We start from the raw sequence: 20773 nt of genomic DNA, 5'->3' as shown, positions 1-20773 counted from the left end.
TTTAAAGACACTATTGTAAATCGAGGGCACACCGAGGCAGCCTGCTGACTGCTGGGTCAGCTCCCCACTAGTGCCCAGTCTCACAGTAGTAGCCATATCTTGATTTCTTTCTTCAGCTACAGTGACAAATGGGTATGAGTCATGGAGCAGCCCAAGACTTGTGGCGATCACCCTACCAGGTTCTATGCCCGGGACTCTGCTCAGGTTCCAGATCCAGGCAGGCTTCCTGGGCCACCCCATCAACCACACAGCACGACACCTTGTTGCCTTTCACTCTTGAGCCCTTTGCTATTTCTGTGCAGAAGACTAATGCTGAGTATTTTGTCAACTTCCATATGCGACACTGATGCATATAGGTGCCTCACCAAAGCCAGGCTTTCTCTTCCTCCAAGACTTTTCCCCTTACCTCATGGATTCTAAGGCAAAAGCTCCTGACTACCAGCTCTGTGGGTTCGAGACTGGTATGTCTCAGAGAGCTGGAGACAGGAGTGAAGGTGGCTCAGCTTCATGGAATTATTTTTATCATATACGAAAAATACTACTGGTTGATTTAAAGTCCTCTTGCCTTATCCCTGTGGGACTGTCCAGCACTAATTTAGTTCATTTACTTTTTAAAAAAATATATTTTTATTGATTTCAGAGAGGAAGGGATTTCAGAGAGGAAGGGATTTCAGAGAGGAAGGCCTCTGAGCACTCTTCTCCCCAGTCCCTTGATGGGGCACTCTGGACCCTGAACTGGGCACTATGGCCAGAGCTGAGGAGATGACCCAGCCCTTGAGGAGGTGTCAATGAGAGCGCTAGAAACATCAATGATGAGAGAGAATCATTGATCGGCTGCCTCTTGAATGCCCCCTCCTGGGGATCGAGCCTGCAACCCAAGCATGTGCCCTTGACTGGAATCAAACCCGGAACCCTCCAGTTTGCAGGCCAACGCTCTATCCACTGAGCCAAACCAGATAGGGCATAGCTCATTTACTTTTTGTTTTATTTTGCATTTTATTGCTATGAAGATGAGAGCATTACACCATTACCGGCTTTATATCACTTCTTTGGCATTATGATATGCATTCTGAAGCAGGTAAATCTTGTTTGCTCATAAGAACTGTGTACATCCTTTCTACTTAGCCAACAGGCAGGGCTATCTTTGTGAGGAAACAAAATAAAGCCTTGGTATTTTCTTATTAAAAAAAAAAAATGTGGATCCCTACCCATCTGAGCTTTCAGATGAAATCCAGCTTTGGTCAACATCTGGATTGCAGCCCCTAGAGACCTTGCAGAAGGCCCAGGTAAGCCATGCCCCGGTTCCTGGTCCATAAAACTGAGATACCACACATTTTAAGCCACTGTTTGCGGTGGTTTGTTCTGCAGCAGTAGCTGACTATATATATATATATATATATATATATATATATATATATATATATATATATGTATATATAACCCTAATATGCAAATAGACCGAACGGCAGAACGACCGAACAACTGAACAACTGGTTGCTATGATGTGCACTGACCACCAGGGGGCACATGCAGAACATGGCGGGTGTCAGCCGTGGTGGGATGGTGGAGCAGGTGAGCGGGGGCGCCAGACCAAGGCGGGGTGCCGGTCACTGTCATTGGGGTAAACCTCTAGTGGTTACTGATAATTCTTTGCTCCTGCACCCCACGGTCCTGCCCGGTGCTGGCCCTGCTTGCACCACTGCTGGCTCCGGAGCCGCTGCTTGCACCTGCTGCCAGCGCCCAGTGCCTGTCCCGATCGCTGTCAGCAGGTGCGAGCAGCGGCTGCCAGCCCTGATTGCCCCTGAGGGGCTTATCCATCTCCCCCTGCACCTGAGGGGTGATCAGGGCAGCAGCTGCTGCTCATACCCGCTGATGGTGCCGGCTCCACTTGCACCCGCTACTGGCGCTGGCCCCAATCACGCTGTCAGCATGTGGGAGCGGAGGTGGCAGGAGTCGGGCTGCTGGCAGACAGGGGACTGGGGGCTGCAGTGGGAGGGGCTGGGCAGGGGCGAAGAGGATTGGCCAAGACCTGCCCCTGTGCCCACCGCAGCCTTGTGGCCCACAGTTTCTTTCAAGGTGGACGAATTTGTGCACTGGGCCCCTAATACACTGATAAAAGCACACCGAACCACTTGCCAATTTACTGAACTATTCAACTTCTGCTCGTTTTCCCTCTTTTAGCACCTGGTCTGTTTTCTGTGCCTTTGTTCCCTTTTCTTTCTGGGATTGTGATTGGGGGTACATGTTAGCACTGGGCCATCATCTTTCTTCTGCTCTGGGAGAGTGAACCACTCAGCAAATCCGTGGAGTGAGGGCTCCCTGTTGTCTGGTTTTGCCCTTATTACCTGCTCCTTTTTTAAAAAATATATTTTAGCCAAAACCGGTTTGGCTCAGTGGATAGAGCGTCAGCCTGCGGACTGAAGGGTCCCAGGTTCAATTCCGGTCAAGGGCATGTAACTTGGTTGCGGGCACATCCCCAGTGGGAGGTGTGCAGGAGGCAACTGATCGATGTTTCTCTCTCATTGATGTTTCTGACTATCCCTCTTCCTTCCTCTCTGTAAAAAATCAATAAAATATATTTTTAAAAAAAATATATTTTATTGATTTTTTTACAGAAAGGAATGGAGAGGGATAGAGAGTTAGAAACATTGATGAGAGAGAAACATCGATTAGCTGCCTCCTGTACACTCCCTCCCAACTGGGGATGTGCCTGCAACCAAGGTATATGCCCTTGACCGGAATCGAACCTGGGACCCTTGAGTCTGCAGGCCAACGCTCTATTCACTAAGCCAAACCAGTTAGGGCTCCTGCTCCTTTTTTTTAAAATATGGAACGCTTCACGAATTTGCGTGTCACCCTTGCACAGGGGCCATGCTAATCTTCTCTGTATTGTTCCAATTTTAGTATACTGGTATGTGCTGCCGAAGCGAGCACATTGCCTGCTTCTTAAGATGGTTTGGAGGCAGGAACTGTGGGATCCTTGAATTCCATTCCTCCAGCTGTCAGGAGTCTACCCCTATGTTGGCTTAGGATTTGGCTGCAGTGTGTGTATGAAGCTCTTCGGAAGGTGTTGATCTCAAAGCAAAGATCATGCCGAGCAGGGTGAGGGAGGGAGGCCCGACTCCCACAGCTGGACCTCCCCCTACATTGCAGCGTGATCTCTGGCAGCATGTTAGCCTGCCCTGGCCTCCATGTTCCTAGATGCAAAATGGTAGTAATTCCTCCTTTCCCTGTCTGAGACGCCATGAGGATTAAGTGGGAATTTGTAGAGGGATTTTATAACCGTCAAGTGCTGCATACATGTTGATGGTACAGCCAATCCAATCAGAGTCTCAGTGCTGGACCAAGCTCAGAGAACACCAAAGCTGGCATTCCTGAGGAGTTCAAGTCCTCAAAACGGCCATCAGCACAGAGAAAGACATGGGGTGGTAGGGGCAGGCACATTGATCACATTCACTGATGCGAATGATTCCTCAGGCTTGCAGGGATGTGAAACCCGATACTTGGAGATCAGCAGCCACTGTGCCCTGTCCCTTGATCAGGAGGGTGTTGGGCAAGCAGACCTCCTCCTCAGAAGGTGCAGTGGGGAGGCCAGGGGAGCCCTAATTTTAGGCCTTACACCACAGCTTGTGTTTTTTCACCCACTACCTACGAGATGAGTCAGACAGTCCTGGGTTCAAACACAGCCTGATTGGGCTCCTGCTCTTGCCGTAGACGCCATCTCTTTGTGTGCCAGTCTTACCTTCTCCCAGGGACTGCTTCTATTTGCCTCCTAGGGTGAAGGGGAGAGTGGAAGGAAAGGGTGCATAGGGTCCAGCACAGACTGGGTGCCCCAAGCATGAGTCTTGTTAGATTTAGGGGGGGTAGGCTGTAGGACTTACCACACCACACTGGGTTCATCAGAGTGCTGCCCCTCTCTCGTAGGTCAGAGGGCAGTCCTGTGCCATCTTCCCCAGGCCCAGTGGCCACCAGCAGGTGCCAGCCAGGCTCGCAGCTGTCATGCTTCTGACCATATTTGAGCAAGAATCTGTGGTCGCTATTAATAACTACAGAGGCAGGATGGGGAGGTGGCTCCTATAAAGCCAGGTCTGCCAGCCCCAGCGGCTCCTTCAGCCCTTGAGACCTTTACCCCCTCCCTGTTGTGAGAGAAAAAGAAAAGTAAGTACTAAAACCATCTCCCCATCCCTCTGCCCGACCCCACTCGGTGGCCTGAAAAGTGAGACACAGAACAGTGGTGAAACTACATACCCCATGCAAAGGATGTCTGAAACACAGCCTTGGTGGCACTTAACTGTCCCAGGCGGTTTGGGGGCCCATCCCAGTGGGGAAGAGGGCAGCGAGGAGGATGAAGAGGAGGCGGGGGGGCTGGGCCTTCTCCTCACCTATTCTCTGTGTCCCAGAGGGGACAGAGCCAGGAACCCCTGCCCTGGGACAGGTGACTCCAGAATGCATGTGTCTTGCGGGGATGTGGCCACAGTGCTGACACCCCTTGGGGAGTGACGGCAGGGACTGAGGTTGGGGCTCCCTCACTCCCCGGTCCCCAGACATCCTGGTGTCTCCCCACACCTTGGGATTTTATATTTGGAAGGTCCCTTTACAGGCCCATGCAGAATGAACTCTGTCTGCATCTACCAAACCCCCCAAGAAGCTTCTGCTCTGTGAGCTGCCCCACCCCTGCCACCTCCTTCCCTCCCAGAGACTCAGTTGTTTGGTGACCTTGAATGCCAGAGAAACTTCAAGGGAACAGGGAGGCAGTAGGTCATTCTTGGGTACCCCCCGGAATGTGCTAGGTGGATTTGGGGAGCTCCTGGTGATGGTGGAGGGCATTTGGTGGTTGAGGCCGTCAGTCACCCCTGTCTGTCCTCATCGTCCACTCCTCTCCCAGGCACTGGCAGACCCTCCCACAGTTGGCCCCAGGGACACCCCCTCAGGGCCCTGGCAGCTAGAAGGATGGGCAGTAAAGATGGCTTTCGGAGGTGACTGCTCTGGCTCTGTTGGGACATATGTGGGGGGCAGGGTGCCAGCAGAGTAACTGCTGATTAAGAGGGCTGGCTGAGTGATACTTGATGTGAGTGGCAAATGCTGGGGGTGGGGGTGGGGTCCTGAAATAGAGTGAGAGCAAGGCGGTTGGGGATATGGGCACCGCAGCCTGGCCCTCCACCTCCTGGGGCCCCTGCCTCCAGCAGTGCCATGGATTTCAGTGTTTTCCCCTCACAGCTGTTAGGACATTTGGGGCAGGGCCCAGGACAGAGTGCTGGTGGGGTGAGCGTCCTGGGGCTGGAGGTTGCCAGTTGGGGCACTTTGAATGGAAGGTCTCCTGTCCGTATGTCTGTCTGTGGTGGCTGGGGTGGGGCTTTGTAACTGAGGGAGCCGCAGAGGGGCCAGTTTCCAGTGAAGAGCCCAGTAGGTTCCTGTCTGCCCAGCAACCCTGAGGCAGAGGCACCTTTCCATGTGGTGAGGTCGCAGGCACCCCAGGGCTCTGCAGGACCAAGGAAGGGGGGCTGCTGGCAAGTTCCTCAGGGAAAGAGAAGTCTTGGCCCAGAAGGGTGTCAGCCACGGGATGACAGGCACGTGGGTTTGTGTGTCAGGGTCTGTCCCTGTCCTGGGATCTCAGCCCCTTTCCGGGGCCTTCTCTGCAGAGTGAGTCACACTACCCGGGCACCTCCAGGTGACGGGGGTTTGAGCCAGTTCCCTGCCCCGGTCTCCCCTCTGCTCTTGGACATTGAGGCTGGGTCATTCTCTGTGGGGGGCTGTCCTGGGCACTGTGGGGTATGAGGTAGCATCCCTGACCCTCCCCCTGGTGATGCCAGGAGCACCCCCAGTCATGACAAACACAGATGTCCCCACACTGTGTTCAGTGTCCCCTGGGAGCAGGGTCATGAGTTGAGAAGCGCTGTGCTGAGGTTGTTCTTGGCCTTAAAGGTCTCGGGTGCTGAGTGCTGGGCATTCCTGGGCTGGTTTTAGGTGATAAGTGCACAGACATTGTAACTTGAGTAGTTAGGTGCTTCCCTCTAATGCTTATCAGGAAACAGGTTTCCCCATCAACACCAGTGCTGCCATAACATTTCCTCTGCAAAGGAATTTAGTTAAAAATCAACACAAGCAAGCCTTGTAAGGAAAAACGAATGAATGCAAGAGTAGTCATTTGGGCATCTCTGGCCCTGCTTCCTTGTCTCATGAGGGCAGGAGGAGGAGTGGCTTCAGAAGGGACTTCTGAAGGACCCACAGTGGACTCAGCCTGGGTTCCCAGGCACACCAACCTGGCCTGGAACCCTGTCTTCGCCTTTGTGTGTGGCCTTGGACGAGGTCCGCCTCAGTTTTGTCATCTGCAAACCGTAATAAATTGTACCTGTGGCACAGAGTGGTGGAGAGAACTCCAGGCCCTCTTGATCACCTGACGGGTGTCCAGCAGGTGCCAATGCCCCACTCCCATCCCATGCTCACAGGGCCGGCCTAGGCGGAAGGCATCGCAGTGATGAGCATATTAAGCGCGGAGGTGAGGAAACTGAGTCATGGAGGTGGCACATTACATCACTCCAGGCAGTGGCTGAGGCAGCTGGATTGTGGAGCCGCCCACTCCTGCTCTGGGCTGCCTACTCTTGGAGTTTCCCATCCTGAGGCCTGGGGAGACCTGACTGAGGTTATACCCTAGGGCAGTGGTCGGCAAACTGCGGCTCGCGAGCCACATGTGGTTCTTTGGCCCCTTGTGTGTGGCTCTTCCACAAAATACCACGGCCTGGGCGAGTCTATTTTGAAGAAGTGGCATTAGAAGAAGTTTAAGTTTAAAAAAGTTGGCTCTCAAAAGAAATTTCAATCGTTGTACTGTTGATATTTGGCTCTGTTGACTAATGAGTTTGCTGACCACTGCCCTAGGGGGTACTTGATGGAAATAAGATGGGGAGCATTGGGTTTGTCTCAAGTTCTATCCCGGGAGGGCAGGTGCTACGGGAAAGGTCCAGGTTAGTGATATCATCACTGTGCCCGGAGCCGCCAGCATTGGAGCTGGGTTCTCTGGGTCCCTCAGGTGGTTCTGGGAGAAAGGAGAGAACTCTTTTGGGGATATGGGTGTGAGGAAATGGAAGGCCAGATGGGGTGAGGGTGAGTGGCTTAGCCATGGGATCAGCATCGGACAGACTTGAGTGTAAATCTCAACTTTGCTGAGTGAGTGACCTCGGGCAGGTTGATTTCCCTCTCTGAGTCCTAGAGAGACAGGTCATAGGAAGTCTGACCTCTCGGGGCTGGCTCTGAGCAGGGTGACCAACTGTCCCAGTTTGCCTGGGACTGGAATTTCCGAGGACAGGGAACTTTCAGTGCTAAACCTGAGACAGTTCTGGGCAAACTAGGATGAGGGCGTTACCATGGTCTCATTCTTTTTAATTGTGGTAAAATACAAATAACATTTACCATCTTAACCATTTCTACATGTCCAGTCCAGGACTGTTCAGCACATTCACAGTGTTGTGCAACCATCCCCACCATCCATCTCCATAATTTTCTCCTCTTCCCCAACTGACACTCTGTCCCATTAAACACTAACTCCCCTTTCCCCAGCCCCTGCTTTCTATCTCTACGGATCTGACTCCTCTAGGGACCTCCTACAGGGACTCATACAGTACTTGTCCTTTTGTGTATTAATAGTGTATTCAAAGTCCATCCACATTGTAGCAGGTCAGAATTTCCTTCTTCTTTTTTTCTTTTTTGTAAGAGAACATTTATTTGGCAAATCATAGAGGTAGAAGTAATTCCCAGAAGAAATGAGCTTAGAAAACAAGTTATGGAGGTAAAGGGAAGGCCCTTGGAGCTCGGGAGTGAGGAAGCTAATGGTAACGTTCCTGGGGTGGGGAGAGGGAAGGGTAGGGGGAAGGAAAAGGGAAAGCATGGGTGTGCTCCCAGGAGGGAGAGCACACTGGGTCCGCTGTCCTAGGCGTGTTAAGGGTGGAAATTTTAGGGGAGGTCCCAGGGGAAGATCTTAATATTCAGCAGTTTTCTAGGTGTGTCCTTTCAGGGTTGTGGTCTCAACTGGTGCTGTGGCCAGCACCAGGGCAGGAGGTCACGATTCAATGCAGCTGGTCCTGATGTCAGCTGTGACTGGTTGTTTTTTTTAAAAACTATTTTAAAAAAAATATATTTTATTGATTTTTTACAGAGAGGAAGGGAGAGAGAGTTAGAAACATCGATGAGAGAGAAACATCGATCAGCTGCCTCCTGCACACCTCCTACTGGGGATGTGCCCGCAACCAAGGTACATGCCCCTGACCGGAATCAAACCCGGGACCCTTCAGTCCGCAGGCCGACGCTCTATCCACTGAGCCAAACCGGTTTCGGCTGGTTGTTTTTTTTTAAATTTATTTTTATTTATTAAAAATATTTTTATTTATTTTAGAGAGGAAGGGAGAGGGAGAGAGAGAGATAGAAACATCAATGATAAGAGAGAATCATTGATCAGCTGCTCCCTGCACACCCAACACTAGGGATAGAGCCCACAACCCTGGTGTGCCCTGACTGGGAATTGAACCGTGACCTCCTGGTTCATAGGTCAATGCTCAACCACTGAGCCTCGACAGCTGGGCTGTATTAGCTTACTTTTTATCTTTAAACTGGAGGCCCGATGCTCGAAATTCATGCAAGAGTAGGCCCTTTGGCTCCAGCTGCCTCACTCCCTACAGCCCCGCCCCCTGCCCACTGGTCTTTCTGGAAGGTCATTCTGCCCCATCAGGTCTAATTAGCATATTAGCTCTTTATTATATAGGATGCATTTCATTAAATTTATTATTCAGGAGAGGGTATACTGGACCTTCTTTTTGAGGGGTTTTAAAGACTGGGCGTTTAGGGGAGGATCTCAATAAAATTCATTAGCTTTATGCTGATATAACAAAATGAGGTTTGTTCTCTTAACTTCATTTGTCCTTGGGTGTGGTTAGCAAATTACACTAATTGGATTTCTGCGATCTGTCTCCGTGAGTAGGGTGATTTAAGCCAGCGGTCTCCAACCAATGGTCGGCGGACCACTGGTGGTCCGTGAGGTCCGAAAGGTTGGTGACTGCTGATTTAAGCTATTTACCCACTGGCTGGGGAGGAGAAGTGCAAATCATTTACTTTTAAGTGTCCCTGGTTTAGGGAAGATAGGATTTGCTAGATGGCTGGGGACTGCTTGGCATCTAGATTTTCTAGATGGCAGCAAACTGCCGTTTAACTATCTGTTTCCCTATTTCGCGCTTGTCCTGGTGTGTCATTTATATAACTTCTTTTTAACATTTTTATTACAAACCTCTAACTTTCACAGAATATTCTTCCTTTTTAAGGTTGAATAAGATTTTATTATCTGGATGATCCACATTGTGTTTATCCATTCATCTGTAGATGGATATTTGGGTGTTTCCACCTCTTGGCTATTGTGAATAGTGCTGTTATGGACGAGGGTGTGCAAATATCTGTTTGAGACCTTTAATTCTTCTAATTCCACCCAGAAGTGGAATTGTTGGGTCGCATGGTAATCCTATATTTCATTTTTTGAGAAATCTCCAAATTCTTTTCCATAGCAGTTACCCCCGTTTTTTATCCCCATCAGCAGTGAATGAGGGTTCCAAATTTCAACAGATCCTCCCCGATACTTGTCTTCTGATTTTTGAGTTGGTCACCCTATTGCTACTGTTCTCTTAATGACCGAGGTGTCTGGGTGGCCAGGCAGGGCTCTGGCTGCCCCAGAACCACCTCTCCCTTGTCCCTGTCTCGTCCCACACTATTTTGGGCCCAGTGACAGGCAGATCTGCTCCGTGCCTGTGCAAGGGGCAAGCCTTGGCAGGCCCACCAGGTGCTTCCTCCAGGTCCAGCTCCAGCTCCCACCTGTTCTCCAGGACACAGTGACCTCGGTCACGGCCTATCCCTGAGGCTGTCATTCTCCATGGCTCTCCACTCCAGACCTTGCATGCACCACCCCAGTCAGCAGACATTTTCTGCAAAGGGGCAGAAAGTAATTATTTTTGGCCTTGCCGACTAGAGGATCTCTGTCACAGCTACTCAGCTCTGCCTTCGTACTTTGAAAGCAGCCATATGGGTGTGGCTTTGTGCCAATAAAACTTTATTTATAGACACTGCTATTTGAATTTCATATTGTTTGCATGTGTCATCCTATATAATAAAGAGCTAATATGCTAATTAGACCAAACAGCAGAACCACAGGTCCAGACAACCTTCTGGACAAAGCCGGGGCTGCGAGGGCCGGCTGGGGCTGCGAGGGGCTGCAAAGGGCTGCGAGGGCCGAGCCCCTTGCGTGAATTTTGTGCATCGGGCCTCTAGTGAAATATAACCACCCCCATCATTTAAAAATGTAAAGTCATTCTTATTTCAAGGGTTGTACAAAAACATGCAGTAGGCTGGATTTGGCCCATGGGCCATAGTTTGTCAATCCATATACTACATATCCAATAAACATTTAAAATATTTTTTAAAATTAATTTCAGAGAGGAAGGAAGGATAGATAAAAACATTAATGGTGCCAAAACCGGTTTGGCTCAGTGGATGGAGCGTCGGCCTGCGGACTGAAAGGTCCCGGGTTCGATTCCGGTCAAGGGCATGTAACTTGGTTGCGGGCACATCCCCAGTGGGAGGTGTGCGGGAGGCAGCTGGTCGATGTTTCTCTCTCATCGATGTTTCTGACTATCTATCACTCTTCCTTCCTTGGCTCAGTGGATAGAGCGTCGGCTTGCGGACTGAAGGGTCCCGGGTTCGATTCCGGTCAAGGGCATGTACCTTGGTTGTGGGCACATCCCCAGTGGGAGGTGTGCAGGAGGCAGCTGATCGATGTTTCTCTCTCATGTTTCTAGCTCTCTATCCTTCTCCCTTCTTCTCTGTAAAATATCAATAAAATATATTTAAACAAAACAAAGCAAAACAAAAACATTAATGGTGAGAGAGGATCATGGATCAACTGCCTCCTGCATGCCCTCTACTGGGGATCAAGCCATGTGCTCTGACTGGGAATCGAATGGGTGACCTCCTGGTTCATAGGTAGATGCTCAACCACTGAGCCAGGCCAGCCAGGCTCCAATAAACATTTGTTGAATGAAGTAACATTTAGTGTCCCATTAAAACATATACCCAATTGATTAGCATGACAATGATGTGCTGTTAATGAGCAAATGGGCATTGATGTATTTTTTATCAAAGTCACACATGTTGAAAATGCTGCTGAATTAAGTAAAAGTCACATTGGATTTTTTATAGTAAGTCCTAAAGGACTTTTAGACAGCTTTATTGAGATAGAATTAACACACCATACAACTTACCTGATTAATGTGTACACTTTTTTTTTTTACATCTTCACATGGCTGTGCAACCATCAACTTTAGGATACAATGAATCTTACAATATTTTATCCTCCCCCCAAATAAGTCCCATCCTCATTACCAGTCGGTCCCCCTTCCCCACTCCTCCAGCCCCTGGCAACCATGAACCCACGTTCTGTTGTGGATCTGCAGGGCTGGTTCGTTCTTAGGCCTCCTTGGCTTGCCGATGGGCATCTTCTCTCTGTGTCCTCACTGTGCACATGTGCCCCGGTGTTCCTCTGTGTGTCCAAATTTCTTCTTTTTTAAAATACATTTTTATTTTTTATTTTTAAAAATATATTTTTATTGATTTCAGAGAGGGAGAGGCAGAGAGAGATAGAAACATTGATAAGAGAGAGACATCTATCGGCTATCTCCTGCACACCCCCATGGAAATCAAGCCCTCAACCTGGGCTTGTGCCCTGACTGGGAATTGAACCGAGGACCCCTTGGCTCATGGGTTGATGCTCAACCTATTTATTTATTTATATTTTTATTGATTTCAGAGAGGAAGGAAGAGGGAGAGAGAGATAGAAACAACAATGATGAGAGAGAATCATTGACTGGTTGCCTCCTGCACACCCCCCACTGGGGATTGAGCCCCAAACCCGGGCATGTGCCCTTGATCAGAATTGAACCCAAGACTCTTCAGTCTGCAGGCTGACGCTCTGTCCACTGAGCCAAACCAGCTAGGGCTCAGGACCCCATTTTAACTTAATCACCCTTTAATCACTTCCAGATACAGTCACATTCTTATTTTTTTTAAAATAATTCTTTATTGTTGAAAGTATTACATATGTCCCCTTTTTCCTCCATTAACTCCCTCCAGCCTTCCCCTGCTCCCTTCCCCAAGCCCTCACCGCCCCATTGTCTGTGGCCATGAGCCATGCATATATGCATACAAGGTACTTTGTTGATTACTTCTCACCCACCCACCCACCCTCCCCTGCCTTCCCTCTGAGATTCCACACTCTATTCCATGCTTCTGTGTCTCTGGATCCACTCCATTCATCAGTTTATTTTGTTACTTAGGTTTCACATATGAGCAAGATTATGTGATACTTGTCTTTCTCTGACTGACTTATTTCACTTAGCTTGATACTCTTCAGGTCCCTCCATGCTGTCTCCAAGGGTAAGAGATTCTTTTTACTGCTGCATAGTATTCAATGGTGTATAAATGTGCCACAGCTTTTTTAAAAAATATATTTTGTATTGATTTCAGAGAGGAAGGGAGAGGGAGAGAGAGATAGAAACATGATGAGGGAGAATCATTGATTGGCTGCCTTTTGCATGCCCCCGACCGGGGACTGAGCCCACAACCCAGGCATGTGCCCTTGACCAGAATGGAACCCAGGACCCTTTAGTCCACAGGCAGATGCTCTGTCCACTGAGCCAAACCAGCTAGGGCTGCCACAGCTTTTTTATCCACTCATCTACTGATGGGCACTTAGGAATGTTTCCAGATCTTAGCTATTGTAAATTGTGCTGCTACGGACATAGGGGTGCATACATTCTTTCTGATTGGTGTTTTAGTTTTCTTAGGATATATTCCTAGAAGTGGGATCAATGGGTCAAATGACAGTTCCATATTTAATTTTTTGAGGAAACTCCATACTGTTTTCCATAATGATTGCAACAGTCTGCATTCCCACCAGCAATGCACTAGGGTTCCCTTTTCTCTACATTCTCACCAGCACTTGTCATTGATTGATTTGTTGATGGTAGCCATTCTGACAGGTGTGGGGTGATACCTCATGGTCGTTTTAATTTGCATCTCTCTGATGATCAGTGACTTTGAGCATTTTTTCATATGTCTCTTGGCCATTAGTATGTTCACTTTGGAGAAGTATCTATTTAGGTCCTTTATTTATTTATTTTTATTTTTTAAATATATTTTTATTGATTTCAGAGAGGGACGGAGAGGGAGAGACAAATAGAAACATCAATGATGAGAGAGAATCATTGATCGGCTGACCTCTGCATGCCCCCTACTGGGTATCGAGCCCACAACCTATTCATGTGCCCTTAACTGGAATAAAACCCGGGACCCTTCAGTCTGCCAGCTGATGCTCTATCCACTAAGCCAAACCAGCTAGGGCTCTTTGCCCACCTTTTAAAAATATATTTTTATTGATTTCAGAGAGGAAAGGAGAGGGAGAGAGATAAACATCGATGAGAGAGAACCATTGATCGGCTGCCTCCTGCACGCCCCTTCTTTGCCCATTTTTAAATTGGATTGTTTGTTTTCCTTTTGTTAAGTTTTATGAGTTCTTTATATATTTTGAATATTAACCCTTTACCAGATGTATAATTGCCAAATATGTTCTTCCATACAGTGGGCTCCCTTTTTGTTTGTTGATGGTTTCCTTTGCTGTGCAGAAGCTTTTTCTTTTCTTTTCTTTTTTTTAATATATTTTATTGATATTTTACAGAGAGGAAGGGAGAGGGATAGAGAGCTAGAAACATCGATGAGAGAGAAACATCGATCAGCTGCCTCCTGCACACCTCCCACTGGGGATGTGCCCGCAACCAAGGTACATGCCCTTGATCGGAATCGAACCCGGGACCTTTCAGTCCGCAGGCCGACGCTCTATCCACTGAGCCAAACCGGTTTCGGCAGCTTTTTATTTTGATGTAGTCCCATTTGTTTATTTTCCCCTTAGTTTGCTTTGCCTTAGGAGATGTATCTGTAAACATATTGCTGGGTGAGATGTCTGAGATTTTGCTGCCTATGGTTTCTTCTAGGATTTTTATGGTTTCACGACTTACATTTAAGTCTTTTATCCATTTTGAGTTTATCCTTGTGTATGGTATAAGTTGGTGGTCAAGTTTCATTTTTTTGCATGTATCTGTCCAATTTTCCCAGCACCATTTATTGAAGGACTGTCTTGACTCCATTGTATGCTCTTGCCTCCTTTGTCAAATATTAATTGAGGATAATGGCTTGGGTAGATTTTTGGGTTCTCTGTTTTGTTCCATTGATCTGTTTGCTTGTTCTTGTGCCACTACCAGGCTGTTTTGATTATGGTGGCTTTATTAGTATAACTTGAAATCTGGCATTGTGATTCCTCCAATTTTGTTTTTCTTTCTCAAGATTGCTGCAGCTATTTGGGGTCTTTTTTTAAAAAAGTATATTTTTATTGATTTCAAAGAGGAAGGGGAGAGCGACAGAAATATCAATGATGAGAGAATCATTGATCGGCTGCTTCCTGAATGCCCCCTACTGGGGATTGAGCTCGCAACCACCAGAATCAAACCTGAGACCCTTCAGTCTACAGGCCAATGCTCTATCCACTTAGCCAAACTGGCTAGGGCCAATTTTTTTTTTTTTTTTTTTAAAGAAAGCTGATAGGAAATTTCCCCTCTGGGGAAACTGAAGCTGCAAGTAACCCCAAGCAGCCCCTGGGGTCATGTTGATATGGGTCCAACAGGTGGAGACTAACTGCCCAGAGTTCTCAGTGCCCCTGCTCCACCCCAGAGGCCACCAATGAAGCAAGGAGAAGGGACAGGAGGGTTCTTTTTGGTACCTCAGATACAACAGGCTGAACTCCAACAGTTAAAAAAATAGGATCAGGTTTAATACTTAAGCTGCTGTGAGGTTACAGAGGCATCTCAGGGCGGGATCCCAGGGCCCTGAGATGCTGGCCTGTGAGTGGGGCCTCCACTCTCATATGTACAGACATCCACAAAGGAAAATGGTCGTGCTGGGACGCCGCCAGCCTGGCCGTACTGTGGCCGGAATTGTATGTGTGTCTCTCCAGTCCGGGGTCGGGCCCCTCCTCCCCCAGCCACACTAGGAGTGGTTCAGGAGTGAGTTCTGAATTTCCTCCAGGACCTGGTGGAAGAGCTCCTCACGGGACTTCATGCCATCCAGGTACACTGAAATCAGAAAGGCCATGGTCAGGGCCGAAACTGCTGGGCCACCAGGGCTGCTGCCAGGAGGAGGCGGCCAGCGCACAGGGAGCCGGGCAGACTGGGCCAGGAGGAAGCTGACCTGCAGTCAGGCTGCTGGACTAGAATGGCTTCCGGGGTCCAAAGCAAGAGGGACTGGCAGTAAGACTTGAGGAGGGCCTTCTAGGTTTCCCAAATGGTCCCCATGGGGAGGGGCTGGGCTCAGGGTCTCCCCAGGGCCAGGCCTCATCCTACTCAGGGCCTTACCTACTTCCACGCCATTGGCTTCCATCTCTTGCTTATACTTCTGGTACATGGGCCACACGTGGCCATCAAAGAGGCCAGGGGGATCGGGGACCTTGTAGCTTCGAGTACTGGGGAGAGAGATTGGCAAGAATGAGTGATGCCCATGTTGCCCAAGGTGGTACCGTGAGCAGAGCCTGGGGGATGTGAACTTGTTCAGGCATAGTACTGAGTCAGGGGCCATGGCTGGGGTCTGGGTGCGCCAGCTTCTGCCATTTTCACCCGCTGAGCCTGGGAGATGCCTAGGGCAGTGCAGAGGTGGGCCCTGCCTCCAGGTCCCTGGCTGGGGCTTCTGGAACAGAGCATGGGCCGCTAAGTGCCTGCTGGCTGCCCAAGTGGTTTCAGGGTGGCCTGTGTCCAGTGGGCATCGGTGGTTTCCTGGTCCCACCGGGGAATCCAGACAGGGCCTCCCGGCTCACCTCCTCCTCCACTTGCACTCTTCGTAGGGGACGGTCAGGAAGTACCGCCGGCTGTATAAGTCCACCAGCGGCCTGGCAGGGGTGGAGGACACGGTCAGCGCTATGGGCCTTGCTTCATGGGGGTCAGAGGTACACATCCCCACAGCCTCAGCCTCCAGGGACTTTCCCGGGTAATGAGGGCTGGAGTGGGGGTGGGGTCTGGGCTGTTAGTGTAGGGGTCAGGGAGGGGACCAGCATTGGCCAGTCTCCTGCTAGGCCCAGGAACATCCCCACAGCAGCCCCCAATTTGGATGGGCCAAGAGAGCTGCTATGTCTTGGCCAGAGTCACACAGTGAGGCCAGGGGTCCAGCCCAACCCCCTGCTCTGCCTGAGAGGGCTGAGTTCAAGAGGAAGGACTCAGTTTCCCCAAGAAGTGGGGGTTTTGCCCCAGACCTCTGAGCTGAGCCCAACCCCTGGGAGGGCGCAGAGTGTCTGGGGGGAACCTGCCACCACTCACTTGTAGCTGTACAGCAGGAAGCCTTCCAGAATGAGGATGTGGGTGTCCGAGGCGTCCGGCTGGACGCTGACCCCGTGGGCGCGAGCGAACTTCCGGGGGTTGCTCATCCAGGCCTGCACGGTGCTCAGCATGGCCTCCATGTCCAGGGACTCCAGAACTGGGGGCAGGGAGAGCGGCGTTGGCAGAGTTGGGGAAAGGGGGGACAGTGCAGGCAAGGGGCGCGGGGCCGCCAGCCATCCTTACCATCCCACTGCTTGAAGCCGTCCTCCCCAACTGCGATTTGGTCTTGGGGCTGAAACAGAGGAGCCCGAACCCCGGGCTCAGTGCCCGCCTTCCCGCCTCACCACCACCCTGGGCTGACAGGATCTTGGTGGGCCCCTCGGCTCCTAGAGAGCCCACAGTGAGGGGCCCAGGGCCTGGCGGGGCTGTCTGCCCTGACCCTCTGCAGTTGATGCTTACAGGCTCTGAGGTGCCGGGTGGGGTTCAGGCTGGCACTGGGACACTCCCCTCCCCCACCTCATGACTCTTGGGACCAGGAGGGAGGAGACTTTATATCCATCACCACATTACCTCTCACCCTCCAGAAAGCATGGAGGGTGGGCTCAGCTCATTTTGCAGATGGGAAAGTGGAGGTGCAGAGGGAGAAAGGGCCTGGAAGGCCACAGTGGCACTGGTCTGGTGGCACACCCCCTTTGGGAACTGCAGTGTCTCCATCAGTCTAATGCCAGTCTAACGTGCCAGGTGTATAGTAGCTGCTCAGTAAGTGAGAACACCCATCCCTTGCTCTCCTGACTGGGGAGGGTCTGTGCCCAGCCCACAGTGGGCAGCAGAGGACAGGGTAGCCTGGGTGACTCCTCCTGACCCCAGGTGAGGGCAGCTACCTTGAAAAAGTCATCCTGGTGGATCACACAGCAGTTGGGCAGCACCTTGAGCAGGTTGTTGGTCAGGGTGGTCTTGCCGCCATTGGTCATGCTGTGGAAACATCATAAGGGTGAGGCTGCCTGGTGGGGTCTGAGCCGCTTCTCCCCGCCACCCCCCCACACCCGCCAAATCAAACTCAAATATAAACACAGAACTGTGAAATCTTAGAGCTAAGAGGATATTGTTATTTGCCTAACAGGGGTGGGCAAACTACGGCCCGCGGGCCGGATCCGGCTGTTCTATCCGGTTCTCTTGCTCTCCCCTCCGCTCCTTTACTTTGAATTTATATTAGTTCACACAAACACTCCATCCATACTTTTGTTCCGGCCCTCCGGTCCAGTTTAAGAACCCATTGTGGCCCTCGAGTCAAAAAGTTTGCCCACCCCTGAATCACAGGAGGCCTTCTAAGCAGTGAAAAGGAGCAGAAAGCTTGAAAACAAATAGCTAACAGTCTTGGTTGGCACAGGACCATCCTGAGCACAGAACTCATTTCAGCATCTTTGCAAGCCCAGGAGATGGAGCCAGATGAGGAAACTGAGATCCAAGCATGATTTAGCCTTAGTAGGGCTTTTTTTTTTTTTTTTTTTTTTTTTTTTTTTTTTTAAAGGGTCAAAATGTAAAACAAGTGCAAACTGGTGGAGAAAAAAATATTTGCAATAGAAAAACCAGTAGTTCACTGCAAAACTAAAAGAGGCACTCAACCTTATGAACAGGAAAAGAAAAAAAAGCAATTGTAAAAGCAGGGTGACCAACTTGTCCTGCTTTGCCAAGGATGTCTCTGTTTTTAGCACCGAAAGTCCCAAATCCTGGGGACCCTTCAGTGCCAGGAAAACCAGGACGGGGGAGAGGGGGTCACCCTGTGGCAGAGGGAGCAAGACTCTGGACTCCTGGAGCTGACAAAGGACATAGAAGGGTAACTGAAAGACCTTTCTGAAAATCAGTGTCCCTTTGACCTTATGTCTTTAGGAATCAGAGGCAGAGAGCCAGCTGTGGAACAGGGGAAAGCTGCAGCCGATTACAAGGGCTGACAGGAACGGGGACCCTGGGATAGTAAGGGAGAGCAGTTTAGAACATCCCTGACATTAGTTTGGGTCCTTACTAAAGGACACACCTAGCACTCATGGTGGCTACAGAATTTGCAGGGCCTGGAACAAAATGAAATGTAGGGGCCCTCCTTCAAATGTATTAGGAATTTAAACTGGGCGATAGCAGAGCAAGTGGGGGAGGGCCCTGTCTGGGTAGCTCAACTGGTTAGAGTATAGTTGGATACACCAAGGTTATGGGTTCAATCACGCCCCCCCCCCCCCCAACGCACACCCCATCAGGACACATATAACAACCAACCAACTAATGCATAAATAAGTGGAAAAACAAATTTCTCTCTCTCTCTCTCTCTCTCTCTCCTTTCTCTCTCTAAAATTTAATTTAAAAAAAGTCTAAACCAAGTGAGGGAATGGGGCCAGGGCAACTCCCCGGGTAGGACTTTCTGTTTCTAAGCCTCTGCTTAGGCGAAATGCTTCCCTAGCATCATCTTAAAAGGTTTGATTATTGGTAATAAAATGGAGATTTATTTTTAATTTTATTTTTCATATATATTTTTATTCATTTCAGAGAGGAAGGGAGAGGGAGAGAGAGCTAGAAACATCAATGATGAGAGAGAATCATTGATCGGCTGCCTTCTGCATGCCCCACACTGGGGATTGAGCCCGAAACCCGGGCATGTGCCCTGACCCGGAATTGAACTGTGACAACCACTGAGCCCACACCAGCGGGGCAAAATGGAGACTTTAAACACCCCTGGGAAGCGAGGCCCCTGACTGCCAGATGCTGACAGAAATCACACTGGAATGCCATTCTGGGGCTGCCCCACCTGCCCATGTGTCTGCCTCCAGGTAGGGTGTCTCCTCCACCTTCCCGCCACGATGGTCCCAGCCTGTTAGAAGGGTCTGTCTGGGCTTCATAAAGTCTTCTCTCCCCACTGGTTTTTGTTTTTACACTGAGTATAGTGGGGAAAAGTAATTTCCGTTTGGAAATTTAAAATTGGGGCTCGCGCCCAGCCACCAAGCGCACAGGCCCACTCACTCAGACCTTGGGCGGCAGGCCCTGGGACCCCAGGCAGCCCTCCATTCATCCCGCGGCCTCCCCGTGCGCTCCTCCGCGCCTCTGCCCCCGCGAGGCCGCCCGTCGGGCGCCCAGGCCACTCACCCTCCGATGCCCACGATGCACTTCATTTCCACGCGGAGGGGCGGCGGGGATCGCGCTCGGCCTGCTGAATCCCGGGCACTCCGCTGGGTCCAACGCTGCACTGCGCTGCGTCCCGGCTTCATTGAGAAAAACCTGGCACCTTTATAGGCCCGGGCAGCCCAGAGGCCGCCACGAGGGAGGCCACACGCGGCCAGTTGGCAGCATGGCCCACGGGGTGGGAGCAAGCACCCCGCCCCCCTCCCCGCACCTGTTCCCACTGGATGGAAATAGCTCCACGTTGCCTTTTGCCTAAATTAGTCATGGGCCAGCTGGGCGGGAGGCGGGTGCGGGTGGATGTCACCCCGGCTGCCTCTTCCCTCCTCCTGCTCTCTTTACTCTCCTCTTCCCCCCTCCTAGCCAGACCGCCCACCCCTTGTGGCAGATAAGGCGCCACACATCTTCCCTTCCTAAAAATACCCTGCCCAGTGTGTCCTCTGGCCTGACCCTGACATTAAGACTGGTCTGGTGGCACTGAGGAAAGGGACCCCCCCCACTCCCTCACCAGCTACAGCAGCAGTGCCAGCACCGCACCCAAAACCCCCCTGCGGTGGGAACTTCCCTTTCCAAGGAGGCTGTGCCAAGATGGGCTTAAGGTCCAGAATGGCGAGTGCCAAGATAGCGGTGCTCTGGTGACCTGGGCCCCGTCAGAAACTCTCAGCGTGATACCCGCGGTTCATCCAGTGATCATGTGAGGCCTGGAGGAGTCACTGGGTTTGGCCTCATGCCTCTCAGCAGCCTGGGGATGGGGTGGGTGGAGCATGACCTTGCTGCCCGGCGCTCTGTACCCCTGGAAGCTGAGGGACACCCTTGCCCAGTGGTCGGCAAACTCATTAGTCAACAGAGCCAAATATCAACAGTACAACGATTGAAATTTCTTTTGAGAGCCAAATTTTTTAAACTTCTTCTAACACCACTTCTTCAAAATAGACTCGCCCAGGCCGTGGTATTTTGTGGAAGAGCCACACTCAAGGGGCCAAAGAGCCGCATGTGGCTCGCGAGCCGCAGTTTGCCGACCACGGCCCTTGCCCAAGTTCAAACAGCTGCTTACTGATGGCGCTGGGATGCCCATCTGGACTGAAGGTTCTACCCACCCTGTGAAGACCCCAGCCGCCCAACTGTCCTGCGTGACCTTGGGTGAGCCATGTCATCTCTCTGTGCTCAGTGTCCCCCAGTAA

The 20773-nt window shown here is 50.6% G+C and overlaps 1 protein-coding gene across 2 annotated transcripts; it reads right to left on the bottom strand.

The window, feature by feature from the left end:
• Window positions 1-14447: 14447 nt before the first annotated feature.
• Window positions 14448-20288, bottom strand: NMRK2 (nicotinamide riboside kinase 2). 2 transcript variants are annotated; one of them, XM_080674876.1, is made up of 7 exons: window positions 19560-20288; window positions 17315-17405; window positions 16677-16725; window positions 16434-16590; window positions 15938-16009; window positions 15483-15589; window positions 14448-15203 (listed from the first exon to the last, which is right to left on the bottom strand). In XM_080674876.1, the coding sequence occupies exons 1-7, from the start codon at window positions 19679-19681 to the stop codon at window positions 15118-15120; spliced, it is 684 nt and encodes a 227-aa protein (XP_080531002.1). In that variant the 5' UTR covers window positions 19682-20288; the 3' UTR covers window positions 14448-15117. The 2 variants fall into 2 exon arrangements, with proteins under 2 accessions (XP_080531002.1, XP_080531003.1); XM_080674877.1 differs by lacking the exon at window positions 19560-20288 and adding an exon at window positions 19225-19345 and having other exon boundaries at window positions 14874-15203.
• Between the last annotated feature and the right edge of the window lie 485 nt (window positions 20289-20773).

This window comes from Plecotus auritus (genome assembly GCF_963455305.1).
Source record: "Plecotus auritus genome assembly, chromosome: 6".
NCBI lineage: Eukaryota > Metazoa > Chordata > Mammalia > Chiroptera > Vespertilionidae > Plecotus > Plecotus auritus.
The sequence above is the reverse complement of the archived record's forward strand: the minus strand, read 5'-3'. Positions and strand labels throughout refer to the sequence as shown.

Coding starts and splice junctions, on each gene's coding strand:
- NMRK2 (XM_080674876.1), bottom strand. CDS start 19,681: ATGAAGCCGGGACGCAGCGCAGTGCAGCGTTGGACCCAGCGGAGTGCC. Junction 16,591..16,676: donor CGGCTTCAAGCAGTGGGATG/GTAAGGATGGCT, acceptor CCCTGCCCCCAG/TTCTGGAGTCCCTGGACATG. Junction 15,204..15,482: donor AGCCAATGGCGTGGAAGTAG/GTAAGGCCCTGA, acceptor TTCTGATTTCAG/TGTACCTGGATGGCATGAAG.